Below are 23362 nucleotides of genomic sequence, written 5' to 3'. Positions count from 1 at the left end.
TTTTTTTTTGTTTGTTTTTTTTTTGTGTTTTTTTTTTGTTTGTTTTTTCTTCAATAATATTTCCAAGGAAGAAAGCAAAGGAAGATATGTCTTTTAAAGAGTTTTTTTTGTTGTTGTTTTAAGAAGGGTTTGTGGTTTTTCTGTTGTTTCATTTTTCCAAGGGAAAAGGAAGAGAAAACCTCCTTCAGCAAAGTCCTGTCTTTGCATGTGATGGGTGTTCTGGGGCAGCGGGTGCACCGTCCACGCAGGCTTGAGTCCAGGTGCCTGCTGGCCTCCCACCAGCCATCCTCGCAGGAAGGAGTCAGAACAAACCTATCCTTGGCAAAGGTCCTTTGGTTGACTTCCAAATTGTCCGTGATGGAAGGGAGAAGCGGGTGGAGGGAGAGCCAGACCCTCGGGAAGGTTGGAAGTGAAGACGCTGGGGAGGAGGGACCGGGAGGACAAACAGGGCGACGCTCCTGTCATGGCAGGAGAAGCACCACTGTACGTGGAATGGGAGACATCAGCCAGGTCATGGAGATCAGAGGCTCCGCAGCATCACGATACGCTGCGGCTTCGGTCCCCCATCAGGGAACCTCGCTCCTCCGAGCTTCCTGAGCGGGCTGCCCTGCGATCCGAGAGGGGACATAGAGGGGAGTCGTTGGGGCCGCACAGAGCAGACTTGTTTTGGTAAATCCAGACAAACTTCTAGCAATAATTTAAAACTTGATATATATATATAATAATAAAAAAAAATCTCCCCTTTCCAACCCAGCCAGAACATTTTTCTTTTTGAAGAGACACTAAGACATGAGTGTGTGCACAGGAGGGGAGGGAAATGAAAGCAAAAAGTGGGTCTGCTGGGACTTGGTCTGGCTCTGGTCAGGGTTGTAATAGCAAAATGGTGGTTTAGATGCAGATCGTCTTTGCTTTCCAGCCACAAGAGAAAAAATTGTGTGCGTTGAAGTTTCTCCCAAGCAGCCTATTCCTGGGCACCCACCTGCCAGCTCCCTTCCTGTCCCACCCCCTCACGTCTCCCCTTCTCCAAGCCAGTCCCCCACCAACCCACCCCACCCCCTGGCAGGAAGCAGACGCTGCAGCCTCTACTTCCCCACTGTCTGCGATTCTGCAGCTGACGGCGCAGGGGATTGCTGGCTCAGGTTTTTGGCATCCTCTTGTGCAGGCTGGCTGGGCGAAGTGTGGGCTTGGCTGGATGGGCACTGGCTGACCGTTTTGCTGGAAGACTGGGATGGATAGCGCTTCCTGCCATCTCCCCCTGACGTCGTAGCGTATCTCTTGTGTCCACCTTCCTCCCCCATGGGTGGCTGGAAGAGAAGCACCCCGGTATCAGCACAGCCTCCTCCAAATGCCCTCCCCCTGGATCAGAGAACGGCCTTCCTGCAAATCTCCAGTTGCAACCTCTCTCCCTGACCCACAAGGAACACACATACGCGTCCCAGGCACACAGCCGCTCTCCTCTCCAAATCTATCACTGCCAGATTTGCTAACAGACAGACTGACTGACTGCCAATCAAGCACAAGGGTGACACCTTGCTCTTAGGCACCTCCTTCCCACACAAGAGCACAGTTCAGAAGTCCGAGAGCCAAAGCTCCATACAATGCTGGCTCCACTCAAGCCATCAAGGCTCACTTTCCTCCTCCCTCCTCAGCTCGTCAGGGAAGATGGACTCGTCCAATTCCCCTGAGAACTGCTCTGAAGTCGATTTGCAACATTCAAACCCTGCAGTTTGTTGATGGCCCAGCTGCAATGACAGGGCATGACACTAGGTGTCACCGACTTCCCCTGCCTGGCACTGCTTGGGGACCAGCCCCCAAAACCCTCTGTCCTTTGAGGGGGCCAAGGGGTGTTTGCAGGGGCCATCAGTGTGGTGCAGGCATTGTATCTACTCACATCCACTCGGAAGTCCTCGAGGCGCTTGAACTTGCTGAGGTATTCTTGCAGTTTGCTGTTAATGTCCAGATTTTTGGCTTTGGAATACTTTAAAAAGGCCCAGAACTTCTCCAGCCCATAGAGCTGTCCTGGAGGTGGGGAAAACCAAACCAGATGTCAGCAGGACAAAAATCAAACCAGATGTCAGAACCCTTTCCTCCAGGCTTCCCCACTGCTTGCCCCAAAGACCCTCCTGTCCCACTGGTGGGCATAACCGAAGCAAGATGGAGAACCTGGAGGGAAACAACCCACATCAGTACTGGGTAGCCCTCTTGACAGGGGATGCCCCCAGGCTCAGCTGACCTGGTGGTGACAAGGCTCAGCCACTGCAAGGCCTTAGGAAATCCTAGAGAAACTGGTGCCTCTAGAGAAACGTTTTGGGAGAGCTACAGCTTCCCACCGTCCCCCTCCATCCCCTCAGCAGTCTTCAGGCTGGTGAGCGTCCACTCAACCCTCTCCCATTAAGCGAGAGAACAGGACATCAGCTGGTCCCTGTTGCACACATTAACACAGAGCACTATACAGCTTCCCCAAAGTCATAGGAAGAGGCCCAGGGGCAGCCATGCAGCTGGGTTACATCGCTGCCAACGGGAACCCAAAAGAAACACCTACCAGCTTCGTAATCTTTGATCGTCTCTTCTTGAAAGTCCTTAAATATGTCTGGCCGGAATTTCTTCTCCAGCCCATAGCTGTAGTATCTGAAAAGGCACTCCAGACCGTACCTGGGAACAGAGCAGCACATGGTGCTTGGACGCTGATGCACACAACGCTCGGGCAGAGAGGCTCTTGAGGCAAGAGCCCTGCTGCGTATCAACAGCAGGAGGTGACTGAGGGTGGCCCTGGTCCCTCCTTCAAGCAAGGTAGAGATGCTGCCTTGGTTCTGGTGTGAGCCCTGCAAAAGGCCAAACCTTTCTTCCCTCGTTCCCCTCCCAGGAAAGGCCACTCTGCCACTCCTGACCTACCTGTATCCCTCCTTCCCATCCTCCACAGCCAGTTGCTTGAACTCCTCATACATTTTCTTGTTGAAGTGATCTCGGAGGAAGAAGGACCAGAACCGGAAGAGCGTGTTCATCTCCTGGGACTGACCAATGCCCAGTCGTTTCCGCTCTGTTTCGGGGAGAGGGGCTGATTACAAGGCAGATCCTCTCCCAGGGAGCCAGCTCTGCACAGGAGGGCCCTGTAACTATACCCATCCTCAGTGCTGGACACCCTGAGCCACAGCCCATGCTCGCCACAGGCTGTGGGGAAACATCAGCTACCAGCAAGGCTGTCCTGTAGGACCCTGTTTATCTCCACGTGTGTGCTCTGCCACCATACCCAGCCCCCCCGATGCAGCAGAGCATGCTCTGCCCCATCCCATGCCCCGCAGCGCAGGCACCCCTACCGTTAAGGCAGCGCCGACGGTACTTGTGGTAGACGTGTTGTGTGAAGCCGTTCTCCTTGAGCAGCTCATGCGAAGGATGCTGAAACTTGGGCAGGGACTGTGGGGTGCAGCCGTAGCTTCCGACAGCCGGAGTCCCCTCAGAGGGGCTGGAGCTGAGCGTGAGAGACTCCCGTCAATGCTGACAGCAGAATCGGGTCATGTTCCACCCTGTGTCTCACCCTCCACTTATCTGTTGGTCCCACTGATGCCCTGTGACTATCTACTCTGGGTCTGGGACCTGAGCCAGGGGGTATCCTACTAGGAAGGGAACAAATGTTCCCAGCTAAGTCTCATCTTGTTATTCCAAAGCTTCAGTTCCTTCCAGGGGGAACAAGTTAGGTCCCAGCCCTGTCTGCAGCCACTTAACAGGCGGCCTCCTCTGCAAGATCAGACATTGCCTTATCCCCTTCCTTCCCACACAAACTCCCTTTCCCATTTCTGGCTTCTCATGTCTGGTACCTGATGGAAGCAGTTCGGGGCCTGTGCTCCCGAGAGTCCATCACCCATCCCACGTGGCACTCCATCGGGGGGTTTGAACTGTGCCTCGTCTTCCTCTTCCGCGGAGTCTGCAAGACATGGTGTGTAAGGGACGTGTCCCCTTCTCCAGGCCCCAGCTGGGAAAATCCAGCTCCCATCCTGCACCCCAGCCCTGGTCCCACCTTGGCATCTATCGTCCTGCCCTCTTTCACCACCGGGTAAAATCGGGGTGTCTGCGTCGGGTCCTTCAGCTGAGGCGTGCGAGGGGTCCGGGGGGTCCTGGCGTTGCGGTAGTTGGGTGATTCTGGTACAGTTGTAGGCAAAGACCGGGCGATAGTTGAAGGCTCAGGGACTCCAAACAACTTGTTAGCCAAAGCATCTGTAGGTACTGCAGAGAGAAAGCCCCCATCCCGGGTCAAGCTGAGCTCTAAGCACAAGAGCATCACTACAGCCAAGGGACACTCATCTGACAGATGGGAAGCAGCAGAGGCAGAAGTGCAAGAACACATCCCAGCCCTATGTAGCTTCAAATCCGTCACGTCACCAGCCTGGCCAGACAGCCCAAACCTAGCAGCAGGTCCAAAGACTGAGTTTCCAGGGATCCCACGAGGTATCCGCTTCCCAGTGGCTAACAGCAGAGACGAATCCCCCATTCCCAGGAGAAAAACAGGGCACCAGTTGCCATGCACAGGCAAGCAAGTCCCAGCAGACAGCTGCCTTCCAGGTACTCAGAGAGGGTCTGAGCAGAAAGTTACATCTAAAGACATACATCAAAGTCTAGGCTACATCAAAGTCTACCAAACTTTCCTCGCTCAACTGTGACTCTGCTTTTGGTCCTCCTATTCTGAAGCCTCAAAACATTCAACTAGGAGAAGACCATTGCTCTGTGAAGGATAATCCCACACGCCTATGGCCCAAATTCCTTCTTCCCAGCTGCTACCCAAGCTCTGAGGACGTTTCACCAGAAAGAACTGTGACAAATCCCATTCCACCCATTCGTGATCCCTGCCTCTTACCTTGCTGGAACCTGGGGGGACCAGGAGGGACTTCCTGGTTTGGATCCACAGGGGGCTCTGGGGTCAGGGTGTCGAACTGCTCCCTGCTGATCATATTCACCTTCTTGAAGTTCTCCACTTCTTGCTGCATTGGAAGAGGAAGATGATGAAGCAACCGCCTGCCCTCTTCTGCCCTCACCCCATCAACTCATTGTGACCACTGCTCTCCTTGTGTGACAGCCACAATATTGGGCTCCAAGTGCAGCCACGGGGCCTCTGCCCAGAAGGGTGACATGCTGCACAGAGGCAGGAAGGGGAGATGCAGCAGACAGAAAACAGGGCCCTGCATGGGCCAGATCTGAGCCACTTGCTGCTCCCAAGCTTTCAGGGATCCTAGAAGGCAGCTCCACTAACCACCGCTTGCTTCTATCAGGCTTTTACCAGCCTGCGTCAGTCAGGACTCCATCGCTTCCCCACCACCTCCTTGCATCCTTAAAGCCATCCAGCAGTGGGGCACCATGCTCCCATGTATTTTAAGGGCCCATTAGCCCAGCACACACTGTCCCTCTGTTATCTGCTCTCCCCACGCCCTCAAGCTTCTGCCACCTCCAAGAACAGCACTGCTTCAGCAATGTGCCAGGTACCACACATGAGAACACTGAGCCCAGCTGGTTGCTCCACTGGGCCATCCCATCTTGCAGCCAAAATAACTTCAGTTGCTGAACAAGCCTAGGCAAGTGCTCAACCATTAGAGTCACCAAGTTGGGACTCAAATGTTTCAAAGTGGCAGATGGGCTTTCTATAAAAAGCCCAATTCTATGCAAACTGGCAGCAAAGCAGAGAAGAGCACACACCGAGTGCAGCCTGGTCATCAATGAACATGTCCCACATAAGTGCAATCTCCAAGGGACCGTGCCAGGGAGCCCCTGGGCACTATGGACAATGCAGAGATAGCCAGTTCCCTCCACAGACATGGCACTGCCTGCCAAGACCTTGTCAGACAGCGGAGCAACGTACCCCATGTTCCAGGTCATCTCATTACCAGCACTTTGTTTACCTGGCTGCAGCCTTATGCCAACATTACAGAGGTGTGTTTATCACCAACACAGCAGAGCATGGCACTGAGGGTCCGGAATTCTGAGCTCAACAAGAGGACTAATCTTGGATTAGCTCTACCCCATGAGTGGGCTGTAATCTGCTGTACCACCCTTTCCACCTCACCCCACCAAGGCACCCGTCTGCTACACACAAAGCTCCCTGTGAGAAGCCCCGCGCCCACATGCACTCCCTTCTTGGATCAGCTGCTCTCACCTTGATCTGCGAATACTCCGGCTCAAACTGCTCTGTCCACAGGTCCTGCTCATAGTAGTACAGCCCATCATTGATCACCTTGGCAAGCTCTGAGCTCATTTTAGCCCTGGATGTGTGGTTGCCAGTCCGGTCCCCACCAGGATGTCGGCGCAGGTAAGGAGGCGTCTGTGTCACGATGAGAATCTTGTTCACGTCCCGATCGTCGATCTCGTAATCCGAATCTTCATCTGACCAGTCAGTGAAGGTGTTCTTGCGGCCATCCATCTGCTCCATCTCCTCATCAAAGAGGAAGTCTAGCTCCTCGGGTTCATCTTGGTCCTTCTGCTTCTGTGGTGTCTTTGATTCCTCTGGTTTCTACAGTAGAGGGCCAAGGGTGTCACAGGGCATAGACCACATAACAGCACATGCCTACTGCTTGGAGACCCAAGCATGTTACAGAGCTATATTTATCCCCAACACAGCAGAGTATGACACCTGAAGTCAGGAATTTCGAGCTCTACAAGAGCACTAATCTTTGCCCCATGTTTCCTTACCCACAGCCAGAAGCTGTCCATCTGGGGAGAACCCCTTATTTACACCACTGAGAAGTAGCTCCAAAGGGGTTCAGATGGGGCCAAGAGAGACTAGGATATCATTCCCATGACCAACAGATCTTATTTGATCTGAAACCTGCCTACTTATGATTCAAGTCACCCAGACAACCCACCTTAACAGCTCCTACATTACCACCTACCTTGGGCCTGGCTGGAGAGGGGCGAGGCCTCTTCTTCACTTCAATCCACGTTTCTGAATCCAAGTCTGGCAGACTTGCGGACAGGCCCTTGGGCATCGTCTTCAGGTTACTGACCTCCTCAGTTTTGGTGGGGACTGGGCTGGCGGGACGTGGGGAGCCAGGAGCGGACTCTAGAGTCAACAAGGGTCACAGGGTGCTTTAGAGGGAGGGAGGGAGGGAGCCTGGAGGGTTGTGTACGTAAAAGCACCTGATGAAAAAGGGAGTTATTTTGGCAGCATGGCACAGCTTGCGAGACTAGCTAGCATCCAGTGGCCAAGGCTTACAAGCACATTGCCCAGAAGTGCTCAGGAAGTGGGGTAAGTGTCCAGTTAAGGCTGTGATGCCAGTGGTGGCCACAGAGCTCCTCCACAGGTGACAGTATCCCAGACACGCAGAGCCCCAAAGCAGGTGGTGACTGCTGCTCTCAGGGAAACTTTTCCAAGACAGCCTGGAGCCAGTAGTAACAGATCTTCTCCTGCCAAAACTCTCACAACAGCACCAAGAAGATCCTACACTTGGCCTCTCAGACCTAGCCCTGGGCCACCCTCCACGGGATTGAGTGGCAAAAGGATGGGGCAGCCCACGAAGGACAGCAGATCCTTCCCCAGCGCTCAGTTGACAGCTCCATGCCTGCTGCCCTATTTGTGCCAAACCCATTAAGGAAAAGTTGGGTTCATGAGTGTCCTCTGCTCTGCCCAGCAGTGGTACAGTATTTCCAGGCACAGCCAACAGACTTCCAGCAAGACTGACCTTCCCTGAATCCCTTCAGCCCTGCAGAGAAAAGCCAACTCAGTCTCTCTCATATTCCCCACGTACAGAGGCAGCAGCGCTCTATGGGTCTGAAGACAGAGACCACACCAGCTCCCACCACCAAGCAGAAAGGAAACAGCAGAGCCTTGCCCTGGGGAACACTCCTGACTCTCAGGGTCTCAGTCCTGTTGCAGTATCAACACTGCATCCCACAACACATCCTTCCACATTCCCACCGTGCTCACCTGTCTCTTTCTGGAAGCTTTGCCGGGGCACAAACTCAGGGCAGTTGATGAACTGTGAGAAGTCTGTTTGTGCGTAGTCTGCCATAGGAGGGCCAGGCAGAGCCCATTTTTCTGGCTGCTCTTTTCTCCTGATCTTCTCATCCACAATTTCCACCACCTTGCTGTCCTTCAGAGCCTGGAACCAAGTGATACTCAGTTAACTTAGGGCCCTGTCTTGGCACGTTGAACAGCTCAGCCCCAGCCCTTCCTCTCTAGGAGGACGAAGCAACTCAGGGACATGGGAAGGCTCCACCTGCACCTCACCCATAGCCCATCTAGAAAGCAGGCCTCAGATAGGGGTGGTGAGAAGAATAATATGGAAAATTCATCTTTCCTTGCCCTCACCTTGATGATGAGGCTGATGTCAGTGGTCAGTGCCTGCACCCGGTGGAAGCTGGCAATCAAGGTGATGGGAAGGAATCCATCTGAATCCATCTTGCGACGCAGGAAGAAGTCTCGCTCCAGGTTGTCCACGCTAAAGTAATATTCTCTGTATAGACAACACAACAGTGAGACGAAGCTCCAAGACACTTTCCTCTGGGCATCCTCAAGGAAATAATCTTCCCTCTGTCCCCTCTCCCACTTCTGCTACTGGGAGGCTGAAGAGAGGCAGCCCAGGGAGCCCAGACTTGAGGCAAGCGGGTGCTGTAAGATGCGTGGCACAGAGTCAACACACCTTGGCTCTAACCCTACCCACAGGATGAGCTACACAGCCACCAGAGAGGGCATCTGTGAACATCCCACCACCAACACTCAGACAAGGAGAAGAGGTGGTGCTTACATCTGCCGCTTGATGTAGTCTTTGAGCAGTTCCTGGTCCACACTGTAGAGCTCGGCGCTGCTGATGTTGTCAAAGTAGTAAGTGATGTTGCTAGCATACTTCTGGGTGCGGGAACCATCCGAGCCCTCGAATTTCCGGTACCCATACTGGTAGTCAAAGTGCCCTGTGGGACATCAGTAAGGGTCAGCACAGAGCCCCTGAGATCTGCTAGACGGGCTGTGCTGCCAGATGGGGCCGAACTCATGAACAAATAGCTCCCTCTGCACTGTTCCTGGGGCTCCCATGGCAGCCCACTGATCCACATCCCTCATCCTCCTGCTCTGAGCCTTTCATGCAGAAGGGATCCCAGCAAAGCCTCAACACACCAAGCCAAACAGAGGCCAGGAGCCCTCTTACTCAGAAGCAAAGGGGCAGCCCAGGTGACACATGAAGGCCCTACACTGAAGCTGTGTCAGGATTAGCACAGACACTGTCCTGTCAAATGCCAGCGCAGATGCTCTTCCTCATCCAAGCCAAGACTCCTGCTTAGCTGTCAACATGACAAAGCCTACACAGAGTATCAGCATGCTTCAACGCCTGCGCTGCACGCAGGGATACTGTAAGAGGCAGAAAACAGGCGGAAGAGCTTGTCCTGAGTAGCAGAAAGACATCTGCCTTTATTAAAATAATTTGTTTTTATTAAAAGCAGCTCAACGTATCAGCTGCAATGACCTGCCACAGTATTTCCCTGTATCCCTACAATGCTCTGCCCTCCCCAGCCTGCTCTGGAGCCCCAGGTCTCACACACACACAGAGCCCTGCACACTTCGGCATGTGCCCTGTTCTCTCCCTGCTGTCACAAGAGCACACATACAGTCTTCACCTCCTCTGCCACGGCCCCGGCCTCTGCCGCGGCCCCGGCCACGGCCCCGGAAGGCCCCTCGCACGGCTCCTCCCTCACTCTTCACGCTGGAGGTTTCGTCATGGTCCTGCCAGCTGCGCTCGTGCTTGTTGTCCGGGTGCCAGCCTGCAGCAGACAGGGAAAGAGAGGCAGGAGGAGTGTTACAGGATGAAAGCACCTCCCTGGAGCAAGCCCTCTGCACCGGAGCCCTTTGAAGACAGGAAGCATGCCCACTGCCCTGTGCTGTGCCTGGGCATCAGGGCTTGCTCTGCCCCACAGCCAGGGCAGGGATAGCAGGTCCCCAGCCCGAGCCCCCACCTTTCAGCTCGCTGCGGTTGTTGGAGGGGTGCCTGTGCTGCTCGTTTTGCCGGTTGTTCCGAGAAGCCGTTTTGTCCCTAGGCACCTCTGACTTCATGTCTATCTGCAAAGGGACCCACTTGTGTTTGTTGCCTGCAAAAGGACAGGGTTTGGGTGTGACACAGGTTCAGAGAGCATCTGCTTCCTCCCCCGCAGCCCGTTCTTGCCACACAGTCCCCACACATGGAGGAGAGAAAGCAGGGGGACCTTCTGGACCAACCCTGTTCTCAAACATCCCTTCAGGACTTGCTGGATGTGGAAAGGCTCTGATCAGGACTCTTGGTCATGGAGGGACATGACATAAAACTCCCCTGCTCCTTCACGGCACTTGTCCTTCCTCTGCCCCTTTCTGCCTGCCAAGGCTCAAGCAGACGGAGCCCACATGTCAACCATGGCTGATGCAGCCACAGTCAGAGGCTTTTCTGTGCCACCAAAGAGTGCATGTGAGAGAGCAGACTACTGCCATGCTCTCTAGACAGACACACAAGACACCACTGCTCCACCTACCCCCACCAGAACGTCACTGAAGCCTGCAAACACCTTGTCACCACAGCTGTCTCTGCACTGAGACCACGTCCCACAGCAAGGCCCCCAGGCAAGGCGGTGGACACATCCACCTGGCTGTGGGTCGTAGAGAAGGAGACAGGCTGAGCCTGGAGTACTGTCCCTGTCAGGTCCTGCCTTACCTTTCTTCTTCTGGGCTGACTTCTGGTTGTCATCGTCGCCATTCTTCTCCTCCCCGGACTCATCTGATTTGGTTTTCAGGCTCTCTTTGCCGTCACTCCCATCCCCCTTCTCCTGCTCTTTCATGTCTTTCTTGACAGGCAGTTTCCGGAGGGATGGTGCTTTGTGCGGCTGCTGGAGACACACCAGTGCAGGAAAGATGTGAGAGGTGGGAGAAATGAAGAGCTGGAGGCAGGTTCCAGCTGTCCCAGTAGGAATAGGAGGACCTTGCCCTAGGCTGGGAGCATCCCTACTCCCAGAGCTGTCCTGTTCCTGGGGAAACTCAGCTGAGCAGGCAAGGGCCTCTACAGATGCTGGGAAGTGCTCAAGCTGAGAGATACAAACTCGAGGCACAGAAGTTACTGATATGGACTGCCAGGAAGATGTGGTGCTCCTGGATGGAGATGTCCTAGAAGGGACCGGACTGCCCCAATGGCAAAAGGGCAAGTGACTCTCATGCCCTGACAGCCATCCAGGAGCTGGCAAAGCAGCATTCAAAAACAGAAAGGTTTCAACAACTCCCACGTCTGTAGCAGGAGGAAGGCCGTGCCCCTCGGGCACATCAGCCCTTTCTCACACGTGTTTTCAGTTTCTCCTGTGAAGTCCTGGCTTTCACCCAGGCCCCTTCTTGCACTGACCAGCCTTGAGGGGAGCAGGTCTGGAAGCTGCTCTACCTACTTCACTCAGCCCAGGGCTTTAGACTGAGCTCCAGGCTCCCAGAATAGCACTGAGAGAGGGAGCTCAATGCACAGGGCAGCCCTAAAAGGAAATCCCCTGCATGCTATTCCTGGCTGCCTCCACACTGACACTCAGCACCCCAAATGTCCTGGCTCAGCCAGCGCTTCCAGAGGGATGGGGAGGTCTGCAAGGGCCTTGTTTTGCTCACCGGAGTGATTTTGCCTTCTCACCTGGACGCTCTTGTGGGCTATTTCTCCAGGTGTCGGCCAATTTGTGGCATCACCGAAGTCACCAACCTTGTATCCAAAGAGAAAGGTCTCATTAGTGCACAAGCTGCAGGTACTGTTTCCCGCATCAGCAGCCAGAAGCCCTTCCAGCCACACTGTTACAGCCACCACCCACCGGCGTCCTGCAGATCGGCGTCCCCAGGAGGTTTGGGGTGACACTCAAACTCCACATACACAGCCCCTCTCCCCACCCAAGCAGGGCCCTCAAATTAATCCCAAATAACTGCAGGTAAGTTTATGTCTATCAGGGATTGTAATGAGGCTGCCACCAGCCCTGTAAACTCGCACCAAACATTTTACCCCAGCGGCAGCATTTGGCACCAAGTTGGTCACAGTAACTCACTCATCATAGGCACCGCCCCTTGGACAGGGAAAGCACAGAGCTTTCAGCATCCTAAATCCACCTGAAGCAACTACATCCCATTAAAGAAGCTGCCTCCACCTAGTGGCAGGTTACAGCCAGGCATGGCTCTGCTGGAGTGCCCAAGAGCAACCAAGTGCTGGCAACAACAAAGTGAGGGACCACGTAGTAGAACTGGGGGGAAAATTCAAGCAGGTATGCAATGGTCATGGGACCTCTCTCCTTCCACACACTCCATGGCCACACAGGGACCATTAGTCCCTTCTCTGCTGAATAAATGACCTGGTCACTACCACCATTTCTCTCTCTCCCAGGTTTCAGAGGACCGGCAGGACAGAGAGGAAAGAAAGGACCCGAACAGCTGCTCAGGTACACAGTGAATCATGGCTGGGCACTGAGCTTATCTGGGCACAGAAACTTCTCCTTGCGCTTGTGGGGTTATTATTTCTAAATTAATTTGGAGTCACCGAGTCCCTCAGGAGACTGTATCTCCACATTCAGGTGCCATGCTCCTCTCCCCAGGAGGCAGGTTTCCTGGAAAAACCACTTCCAGTCCAGGGCCATGCCTGTTTCTCAGACAGGAGCACCTTCCATCCCCAGGGCCCTCGTCTCCATGAGATGGAACAGATAAGAAAAGTCACATGAAGTTTCAGATGTGTCTTCACTGTCTGCTGGGAGCCAACACCAACAGTGCGTGTCCTTAGCTGTGCCCCAGCTGCAAGAAACATCCTCAGAAGCAACTGTCCCTACATCACATGTCGATCTCTTGTAACAGATTGCCCTGGTTCCTCCGAAAGAGTTGCTTTGTTTGAAATCAATTACCCTGGCTCTCTGTGTGCCAGGAAAGAACAGATTGCACAGGGAAGAAAGGACCTGCGGACACACCACTCTATCACACCACCGCCCTGTCTGCACTGCAAAGCAGGGCACTGGCTAAGCCCACAAGGGACTTGGAGTGTTCTCAGGGTGGGGGGAGAGGCTTTCCACATCCAGGACTGCGCTCCAAGTGCCTCTCTGCAAGAGGGGAGGCGAGTTTGTCTCCTCTGGCCTAGCTGGGCAGAAAACCACTCCAAGCAGCACACAAGACCACTAAAACACTGGACAATCAGTATGTTCTCCTCCACATTTTTGCAACCAGCCAGGTCAGCATGTCAATCTCTCCACAATCAGGCTTGCAAAGGAAGCAGTCTGCTCGCCAGACCCTCAGGATGCTCATGCAGCACTGACAACTGCACCAGAAGCTGGAGGCCAGCGAGGGGGACAGCAGGCACAGCCTTACCTTGCTTCCTTTCCGCTGTCTCGGGTTGGCAGCCCTCACCACTTTCGCAGGAGTTGTATGTTCTGCAAGAGGACGAGGAAGAGAACAAAATTGTTAAAACACAGCCTAGGGTTGTAGAAGCATTAGCTCTGGAGGGAAGCAGGTGGGAAGCAAGCTAGCTGCCCCTTCAGCAAAGGAGGGCTAAGAGCAAAAGGTGAACAGAAAACAGAGCCAGCTTCTGACTTGAGTCTCAGAAGGGCCTCATCAAGATCAGAAAACTCCTGATCAATCCAGGTGGCCAAGAAGTGGAGCTTTAATCCTGTCCTGCTGCAGAAAGGCACTCCCTGACTTAGCTCAGCTCTCCCCTCTTGGCCTTGCCAGCCACGGAAGAGGGGTGGCCAGGAGTTCAGTTCAGTCTGCGAAGCGCCAGCAGAACTCGATCTGCTGTCATACACAGCAAAACAAATATGGCTTTGAACAGGCAAGGCCCATCACCGCACCAATGTGGCCGGCCCTCCCCAGGGAGCAGAGCAGGGCTCTGACGGAGGGATGCACAGTCTGCGGCACATGGGTGCTGCTCGTCTTGTGCTTTGATCTCCAGTGCATCCCAGCACAGAGCAGCAGGTTCACGAGAGGGAATGTACAGAGAGAAGGAGCCAGACCTGGGAAGTGCCTAAATCCCACTACAGCCAAAAGTATTTAGGCACCTGAGTGCCCCTGGGGTGTTTTAAGGTATCAGAGTGCAACTGCTGGAGTTCACACCACCACGGACCTCACACAAGACGTGCAGCAAGTCAAGACCTCAGCCCCACCATAACCTGTCTTGGCTCCTGCTCACACACCACCTCCTTACAAGCAGAAGAAATTCAACTTGTTTTCTCCCTCTCAGGCTTAGCTGCAAGGTCTCTGGATCAGGAGCAGACTCACACACAGCATGCACAGAGACCAACAGAGCAGCGCACCGCTGCTGAACACAAACCAGCCCCGCAAGGACCAGGTATGAGGGTCTCCTCCCCAACAGCAGCACTCCACAGGGCAAGGAGAGCCCATCTGCCCCTGCCTTGAGGGGCAGCCTGTGCCAGGTGCTAGCAAGCATGTCTGCTGACTCTGCTGGAGTTGTTTAAAAAAAAGCACCTCAGACCAGGGTGGGGGGTGAGGGTTGGAGGGAGGTGAAGAGAATAGCCCTGAGGAAAGGCAGTCTATCTGTGGATGCCCTGGGAAACACCCTGAATAGCCGGCCCAGCTCCACTCAAAGCTGGCTTTGATCTCCTGTGTAAGGCAGGACAACTTTGCCTGGATGATCAAAACCAGTCCCCTTCCTAGCCTCAAAACCTGTGATTCATGCTGCTGGCTCAGCCTTGCTGAAAGCTGGACGCTTTGAAGCATCAATACGGCAGAGTCAGACACGGCACGACAGAGTGACATGTGCTCCCCCTCCTTGGTTCTCTCCCCTAAGGCTTCTGCGTGGGGATTCCACCCTGGGAGAGACCAAGCTCTCAAGCTGGATCCTCAAATCCTCCCTTTCCCCCCAGGATGTCCCAGCCCACCTGCACTGCCTCCCCCAAGAGCAGCAGCAGTCCCATGTGTCCCTCATTTATTCCATGTGCACCTCATTGAGAATCCCAGTTCCGTGGCACGAAGCTTGCCATGAGGCTTTTAAAATTCCCTGCAGCGCAGGAAGGGCAAGTGCTTTCAGAACAGCCCCTAAAATCCTCCACTCAACGCCCACAGATGTCACCAACTAAATATAGCTTCAAAAGGCACCAAGTGCTACAGCACAAACCTGCAGTGAGCCCAGTTTTCCACAGGTACAGAATACCCCTGCCTGCTCCAACAGCACTGACATGCCTGGCACTGCAGAAAAAAATAACTGAACTTGCTCTGCAGCCTGATTAGGCACCGATCTCCCTGGCAGGGGTAGGGCAGGGCTCCCTCTCCCTGTGAGCATCCCACCCCAGCACCTGCTCCCACTGCGCTGCAGCCCCAGGGTGTGCAGCAATGGCATCCAGCCCTTTTCTCCAGCTGCTTCGGCTCGGGAGCCTCACGGCCATAGATACTCTTGTGCTTTTTTGGGGACCAAAGAGAAGTCTCCTCACAACCTCTAGTGAAAGAGGACACAGGGGCACAGGCTGCAGGTGTGGGTGTCACAGACTCCATTATCTTTGTGGAGGGAGGAGATTGTTTGAAACAAGTTCTGCTGCTTTCCTTATCTGCGAGATAGGAACAGGGATCCCTTATCTAGCTGAGGTGCTGAGAAGACTAATTAGCATTTGCAGAGTGCTGCGGAAGACAAAACACAAAGCAAAGTGCTGCAGCCTGGCAGGGAGGCTGCTCCAGGGAGCGCAGCACAGCCAGGCCCGCACGGCGGCAGGGGACAGAGTCGAGATCTGCAAGTCATGGTGGAGACAGCTCAGACTCAGCAGGAGTCGGAGGGCGTGTGACTGCACTAGTGGACAGACACACCATCTGCAGAGCCAAGAGCCATGGCAAGCAGAAGCTGTACAAGCCCGGCATGCTCCAGGGCACGCCAGGCTAGCCAACGGCCCCAGCTCCAGCCCATAAACCATTCCATAGTCAAGCTCCTGGACATCAAAACCAAAACCGCTCTTCATGTTCCCTTGCAGAGACTCCAAGCAAACCCAAGTGTTTAAAAAACCAAACCCAAACCCAACCCACTCAAAACATATTTAGGCTAATCCAGGTGCTGAGAATTCAGAATAAAGCCTTCCTACAAGGACAGCAACACATCTCGTGATGCACAGCTGAAAAGATTCCCTGCCACAGCTGCTGCAGGAAAACCCCGCCACCCTTCGTCACTGCACTGACCTGGGAAACAGGGAGCAAGTGGGTGTTGCTCACGCCCACCGAGGAGCTCAAGACACGCAGTGCTAGCAAGGGATACTGGATACTGCCCCCGTTGATAGCTGAGACAGATGTCTTGGACCTCTTGGCGTTTCACAAACCTCCTTTTGCATTTATTTGGTGGCAGCAAGTAATTTTCAGTTGCACTAGCACCACTGGTCTTGCCTGCCTACAAAAAATGGCCCCTTTGTGCAAGGGGACAGACAAAACAGCTGCAGCGGGAGCTGGGGCTTTAGTGGTGTGAGACTGGCAAGCAGACAGGGAGCAGGGAAGGAAGGAGCAGCTTTGCCTGCGGCCACAGAGCAGATGCTGGCACAGCCAGGAACAGAAAAGCAGGTCTCGAGTTTTGATCTGCTGCCTGCAGCCAGAACCAGACCGTTTGCCCGTGGGGTTGCCCAGCCAAGAGGAGGTTGTTAACAGCTGAGGAGACGAGGCACAGGTGGGAGCACCCCAGCCCCAATTTCAGTGCTGCAAACTCCTTCCATGGCCAAGGCACAGCCAAAGTGTTCCCTGGCTTTTGGCGCTTGCTCTCCGACACACCTGGCAAACATCAAGAAAGGCAAAGCTTCCTTCCAGCCCATGGCTCACTGTGGCACAGAAGCCCTGGAGGCAGGAAGCTCACAGGGGCATCCAGGTGAGCAAATGCCTCATACCTGGAAGGAGAAGAACGTTGTACAAGGACCAGACAGCCAGAGTGACAGCAGCCCCAGAGAGAGGGACACGTGCCCTAGGACCACTGCGCTCAGCCTAGGAGACATATTTACTACCTTACCTGGGAAAATCAAACCCAGTGTCTGCAGCCTGGTTCCCTGCCTTGTCTTACATCCAGTGCAGCTTGAAATGGATTTTTAGAGAAGGCAGAGGAAGAGGTAGAATAAATCTGCAGGGCTGGGTAGAGACCTGGTGTTTTACTGCAGAAACACCTCTAGCAAGAAAGCTGTAATGCCTGCTCCTGGTGTACCACTTGTCCAATGTAGACAAGAGCTCAGAGCACCCCAGCACCAGCTGAGACAGCCTCTGAGGGCAGCCCAGGCTCCCTGCAGGAATGCAGAGCACTCAGTTCCAGCCTGTGCTCCGGCCCTGACACAGCACACCCTTCCTTCCCTGGCAGCCAAGCCAACAGAAAGGAGCCGGCCTGCCCCTGAGCCGCTCCAGCCCACAGTCTGGCACCTAGGAGAAACTGCTGATGAAGGTGGTTTGGAAGCCAAGAGTGTGGACTTTGTGCTGGTGAGGCCAAGGCAGGGGCGCATGCTCTGTGTCGCAGGTCCTGCTGGGGCTGGAGAGCCAAACTGGTATCCCCCAGAGCCCTGGCAGGAGCCTGAGGGTGCCACGCAGGACAGCCGGCCATGCGCCCAGCAGTCACACAGGATCCACTTCACCACTCAGGCTCCGAACGACCCTCCCTCCTCCCGGACTCCTTGGGATGGTCCTGGTGCACACGAGGACCACAGCCCACACTCAGTACTAGGGGACAGCTGCACCAGCAATGCTTCTTTGAGGTCTCCAGGTGAGAAAGAGCAAGCGTGGCATGGGCAAGCGCGGCATGGGCAAGCGCAAGCTGAGCCCTGAGCAGGCTGTAAGCAAGAGGAGGAATGATGGCCCAGCCAAAATGACACAGCAAGGAAGAGGTATTCCATTAACCTCCTGAGAAACCAAAGGACACCCAGGTATGACAACTTCTGAGAAGAGTAAAGATAGAAACCCTTAGACAGCTTACACCTAAGAGGACTACTACCTGCTCACACTATTTGTACATACATGCTCATTGTCCAGGCAGTGATAATCAGCCCAAGGATTAGCTGTTTCCCCCAGAGGCAGCTAGCTCCTTCAGAGTCTTTACAGGAGGGCAAGAGAGTCTCTTCTGGGGGGTACAATGCACAGGACATGGTGGGACAGCACTGACCTGCAAACCAATTCCCACCAGAAAGAGGGACCCAGCAAAAGCCAGCAGCCACAGCCAAGCCTGCCAGGACCCCACCGTGGCTGCAAGAATCCCCTTGCTGGTCCCAAAGGAGACCCAGGGAGCCAAGAGAGAACAATGGCATGAAGGCGTTGTCCCCACCTTGCCAATGTAGGAAACTCATGGCATCAACCCTATCTCTGTCCTTCCTCCAGGTCTCAAGCAAGCTCTCTCCCAGGGCAGCCTGATCCACACAGCAGCAGGGGCAATGCATTGATTCAGAGGTTCTCCCATGGCACCCATCACTGCCCATGTACTCAAACTCCATGACTTGGAATTTGAGCCTGACTGAGCCATCAGAAGACACAGCTGGTAAGCTTCGTGCCCACCAACACCATGCCTTCTCCAGAGACATTTGCAGGATCAGTCCTGCAGGCCAGATGTGATCCAAGTCAACGACAGCCTTCCCCCCTCCTGATAGCAGCCTGCCTGCTGCAGGCAGTGCTGAAGGTTTTTCTTGTTGAGAGCCCATCCCACAGAGAGCCTGAAGTTACAAAGGCAGAGAAAGCCCTGAGGGACAGGCAAATGCTTTCTGTCCACCACTCAGGGTTGCTGCACCCGTTTCTTCATCAGCAAGACAGCAGCAGTGGGGAACACATCATCCCTGTAATGGGGCTGGGAAGCATGGGCGGATGGGAACGCTCAGCACAAGAGAGCAGAGGGGACCTTGTTCTCCCCAGGGAGCCATTGGGTAACATCCCTCTGTGCAGAGAGAGGTGCAGACACCCCCAGAGACCAAGTAGCAGCTTCCACCTCTCCCGTCCTCCCAAGGAGCTGCTCCCAGCCCCAAGCACCAGCCTCAACCACATGTCAGAGCTAATGTCTAACTGAGATGGGAAACGTATGCCTCTGCTGCTCTATGCACAAGCATAAAAGCCTGGGATTTATAGCACTGACTGCTTGGCATGCTCATGTTTTGCTGAGGACAGCATAAGGTACACAAAACCGCAAGGGTCAGAGCAAAGTGGGCACCTCCTCTTGGTTTGCAGAATTTTATGGTTCTACCTCCCACCAAATCACAGTTGTGGCCGGATGTGCACGCAGGGAGGGGGAAATCAAGGGATCACTGGGATGGAGTTCTCAAACAGCTTTAAATGAGATGCTTTAAATGAGACACTATCACAAGGACATCTTCCAGCAATAAAGGAGTAGTGTCTCCACAACAGGGGCTCCCACCCGCTCCTGGGGACTGCAGGGAACCACAGTTGCCCCTGTCCCTTGCAGCACATGGTCTCACGGCTCCCATCTGGCAGCACAGCCTTATCTACAAAGGTAAGAGGAGCATTTGCAATGCCTCTGCAATATCAGAAGTTTCTTATGCATACACGAGAAACTGCTGGAGAATGGGCAAGGTCAGGACCAAGCAGAAGACCGGATCCTTAAGCTGTATGGCTGAGCAGGATTGAGGTTTGTAAAGCATGTGGGAAGCCTGTTCAGCAGAAGCAAGAGACAAGCTGCAGGCACCATGGCTCAAAGCCTTCCAAGCAATATTCTCAGCTCCTCGGCAGACAGCTCCACCTTACAAGCCCTACTGTAACAGCAAAGGAAGCAAGGAGCTGCCTACACTTCTCTGCAATGTAAGCTCTGCAACTTCTGCAAAGATCACTCACTAAAAATAACTTCAAAAAGGGCATCTGACAGCTCTGCAGAGAGCATGAGAACACTCCCACCTGTGTGTCCTAGGCAAGCTCCAAGAGCTCGAGAGCTTGCCTGGAAAAGTGCAGAAGACAGGCCAGGGGTGCAGGCAGGTTCAACACAGTATGTTGGGCAGTGCCGTGACGGGCTGCTGGTGTGGGCACCCGAGTTCTATTTCCAGTTCCGCAAGCCCTCACATCCCTCAGCTGATACTCACAAGACAGCCCTGGAGCAGGGGGAGGTAAAGTAGCTCGAGACACTTGCAGAGCCCGTCTCTCTGCTGACAGCACCCTACAGGCAGCACAGACCTGCACAGAGACCTTCGGAGCAAGCAGGAGCACCAGACATTACCACCGCACTGGTCACAGGGAGCTGAGGAACAGTATTGCTTTTTAAATGCATGTGAACCGTTACAAGCTTTGCACACACAAGTTATCTGCAGGGTCTGACTTTAATTTCCAGGGCAGATGAGGGGCAGAAGGGTTTGGACTTACCAAAGAGATGCATAACCATCCTCCCTGCAGCTCCCAATCCAAGATAGAAATTCTTCCAATGCGTGGCCAAGCTACACTCCAGAAGGAGCAGGTTAAGAAACGCCGACAGGCATTTCTAACATTAACAGCATCAGAGAGAGCGAGGTGGGCTCTTCCTGGCACAGACAGCTACTATTAAAGGTAGCAGATGAACTCTCTCAAGGGTGACTGACATCCTTCCACTGCCTTTTCAAGCAACGCTCTTCCCTGAAGAGGATTTCTAGGAAACTCTTGACACATGATCCATGCTCACACCACTGCACTGATCCCCGAGATGCCAGGCTCATGCAGAATAAGATGGCACAGGAACCTCCTCAGTTTTCTAAGGAAAATCGAGCCCTAAACTAAGGGGTGTCTGCTGGGAAAGCTGGTGGTTTGCAGACCTCAGCAGACATTGCACTGGGGACACAGCCAAGGTCACCCAGCTGATGGGACTAGAGAAACTGTCAAAACGAGGGAGCCAGGCTGGCTCAGGCCCCCACAGTTGCTGAGCCACCATGCTCTCCCTGAGCAGGGAAAAAGGGACCTATCACCCCCCCAACACCCCTGCGGAGAGGCTACTCCAGCACCAGTGCCTGACCCAGCTTGTCTGGTGCAGACAAGTCTCCAGCTAGCAGAAAGCATAGCCAGCAATTCCTCTGCCATCATGGAAGAGAGAAAAGCCTCCCAGGACACCTGCAAACACTCCGTCAGGTTAAATGGTTTAGAGAGAGGGGCTGGAAAAGCCAGTGGTGCTCCCTGGCAAACACCGTGTCAGTCTGTCACGGGCAGGCTGGGGCCCTGAGAAAAGGCACAAGTTGATCCAGCTGCCGCTCAGGGCTGCAGACACAGCAAGGACACCTCGGCACGGGGAGCGAAGCGTGCCTGGGGCAAGGCTGCAGGGGCCCAGGGGCACACAGGCAGGCCAAATTCTGGAGCAGCCGGAGGGTCAGGCTTTCCTCCAAGACGGTTCGGAGACCAGCTGATAGTTCATGACCTAAGAAATCAGTGGTGGGGGAGAGGGAGGGGTGATACGAGCAGGAACTACAGGAGGGCAAGGACAGACACACAACGCATGGCAGGACTCGCGACAAAACACAGCAAAAAATCCCCAACCCACTCACCTTTTGGGGCAACTGATTTGTAAATTAAAGAGGGGTGTCCACCCTCCAGGAGGGACCAGGAGCAGCTTCCTCAGCTCCCGTTTACCTGTGCTGCACCGCTCTGCCAGGCTCTAATGAAAAGCTAGTTAACAGTTAATTATTACCCATTCAGACACACGATCCCCTACTCTGACCGACTGCCGTCCAGGAGGGATAAGACAGTCACGTGACACAAAAATCCCGGCCTTATGAAAGCACAGGCAACTATATTTAGTTGGAAAAACGATGACCTAGCGAGCCTGTCCCTCCCTGGCCCCCCCTTGGAAAAGCCAACCTGCCAACCTCCGGAGATCCTACCTCCACGGTACCCGGAAAGTCCCTCATCCAACCAGGATTTGTAATATCAAGATGGGGACATTGGCACAGGAGTGAGCCCGGTGTGGCACATGCATGGGCTGCCCTGGGGGGCCCAGACCAGGGCACAGCTCGGGCCAGGGGCACTTTCGCTCCATCCTCGGCACTGTGCAGCAGGTCACCTTGTCAGTGGCGAAAGTTGATAAGCACCAAGAGCAATGAACAGGGCCCAGCCCAAGGTCCCGGACCTTATCTTGAAAACAGGATCCACACTGGGAACCTGAACAGCGTGACCATTTCAGGGGTGGCATTCAGCAGCGACGCTGTGGCTGCCAGCCTCTGCAAGCCCAGAGCTGGCAATACTCAGGGCTGGCAATGAGAGTTTGCCTCGCCTGGATCAGCCCACCCCTCCCTTTCCGCAGGCCAGCTTGGCAAAGGAGACAGACATGGACATGCTGAGAAGGGAGATGGAGCAAAGGCGGCCGTGTACCAGTCACAGTGTGCCACTACTGCGGAGAGAAGGTCCCAGAAAAAAGGTGTGCAGCAACAAAAGCCAAGAGCATCACCCGCTCCCTCTCCCACAGCAGTGGAAGAGCTTCAAAGAAAAAAAAAAAGCCTGAGGACCAGATACCATTAATCTCTTGTCGTCAGCAGAGGGGTGCTCTCCACCTGCATCCCGCTGCAGCCGATGAGACAGCACAACCAGCAGTGCCCACAGCACAAGCAAGAAGAGGTCACCGCGTCGCTGCCTAACCCAGGGCATCACACTGATGCGATCCCTTTAATGGCTGTCATCCTCTTCTGCAGCTGCATCTGGGCACTTGGAAGCTGACAAAACCCTTCCTGGGAAGCATCTGGTACATCTCACTGTAAATATTTAACAACCAAGAGACAGGAATTGAGAGCCAAGTGCCTGCTGCGAGACCCTCCAGTTCCACACGTGCGCCCTGTCTAGGAGGGGGCTGTGTGGCTCCCACTGCCCACGCACGGAGCGGGGCAACAGGTCGTACAAGGTAAAGGTGCAAACTCTGCACAAAACATGCCTCTGGAAAATCTATCATCTCAAAGAAGACAGCCAGAGAATAGGTTTCTAGAAAGGAGAGCATGAGGTAATTTAAATAACACCATTCTTACTTCCTCCCCACTGTGATTCCTGTACCCAGCTTTGGCTACTTCTGCAGAGGGATATCTGCAGGACCAGCATGTGCCCTGTGTAGTGGCCACTTGCAAAGTGACTGCTGGACCTCACCCTCAAAGCCTGCACCAGGTCAGCTGTGAATCTGTCTCCTCAACATGGTGGAACAAAAGGAGATAGAGTGGCAGCTCAGCCTGTGAGGCCAAGGAAGACAAAGCAATCACCTGGCAGAAATCCAGACCCATCTCTTGGGGCACCAGAACGCAATAGCGATTTGGAGGTAGGACCAGGTGCAGCAAACACTCCCAGGAATTTAGGGAGGCTAGACCTAGGTCACCCACTCAGCAATGTGTCTCTAGAAATGAGTTGAAGAAATCCTACAGTTCCATAGCCACCTGGATTAAACTAAGCACAGGTATGGGGGCTTCCTCCCATTGGTGAATCCAGAGCACTAAAATCGTGACAGCAACAAGGCAGCCAAATATCCTTCCAATCTTTGAGAGGCAGGCAGAAAGGCTCCTTTTTTGCTACTTA

The 23362-nt window shown here is 54.2% G+C and overlaps 1 protein-coding gene across 2 annotated transcripts in view; it reads right to left on the bottom strand.

The window, feature by feature from the left end:
- Nucleotides 1-1064: 1064 nt before the first annotated feature.
- Nucleotides 1065-23362, bottom strand: part of LARP1 (La ribonucleoprotein 1, translational regulator) — a 42162-nt gene continuing 19864 nt past the window's right edge. Inside the window, exons 3-20 of one of the 2 annotated variants that reach the window (XM_086621498.1) lie at nt 13289-13350; nt 11592-11657; nt 10647-10818; nt 9922-10053; nt 9577-9729; nt 8724-8886; nt 8288-8432; nt 7904-8078; nt 6870-7039; nt 6137-6490; nt 4847-4970; nt 4013-4218; nt 3813-3919; nt 3315-3466; nt 2893-3037; nt 2543-2652; nt 1892-2019; nt 1065-1304 (exon numbers count right to left, since the gene is read on the bottom strand). In XM_086621498.1, the coding sequence (XP_086477624.1) occupies nt 1083-1304; nt 1892-2019; nt 2543-2652; nt 2893-3037; nt 3315-3466; nt 3813-3919; nt 4013-4218; nt 4847-4970; nt 6137-6490; nt 6870-7039; nt 7904-8078; nt 8288-8432; nt 8724-8886; nt 9577-9729; nt 9922-10053; nt 10647-10818; nt 11592-11657; nt 13289-13350 (2786 nt within the window). In that variant the 3' untranslated portion in view covers nt 1065-1082. The remainder of the gene's footprint in view (nt 1305-1891; nt 2020-2542; nt 2653-2892; nt 3038-3314; nt 3467-3812; nt 3920-4012; nt 4219-4846; nt 4971-6136; nt 6491-6869; nt 7040-7903; nt 8079-8287; nt 8433-8723; nt 8887-9576; nt 9730-9921; nt 10054-10646; nt 10819-11591; nt 11658-13288; nt 13351-23362) is intronic. The other variant, XM_086621497.1, reaches the window with a different exon arrangement.

This window comes from Tauraco erythrolophus, chromosome 16, assembly GCF_009769465.1.
Source record: "Tauraco erythrolophus isolate bTauEry1 chromosome 16, bTauEry1.pri, whole genome shotgun sequence".
Lineage (NCBI taxonomy): Eukaryota > Metazoa > Chordata > Aves > Musophagiformes > Musophagidae > Tauraco > Tauraco erythrolophus.
This window is presented reverse-complemented; position numbering and strand designations above follow the sequence as displayed.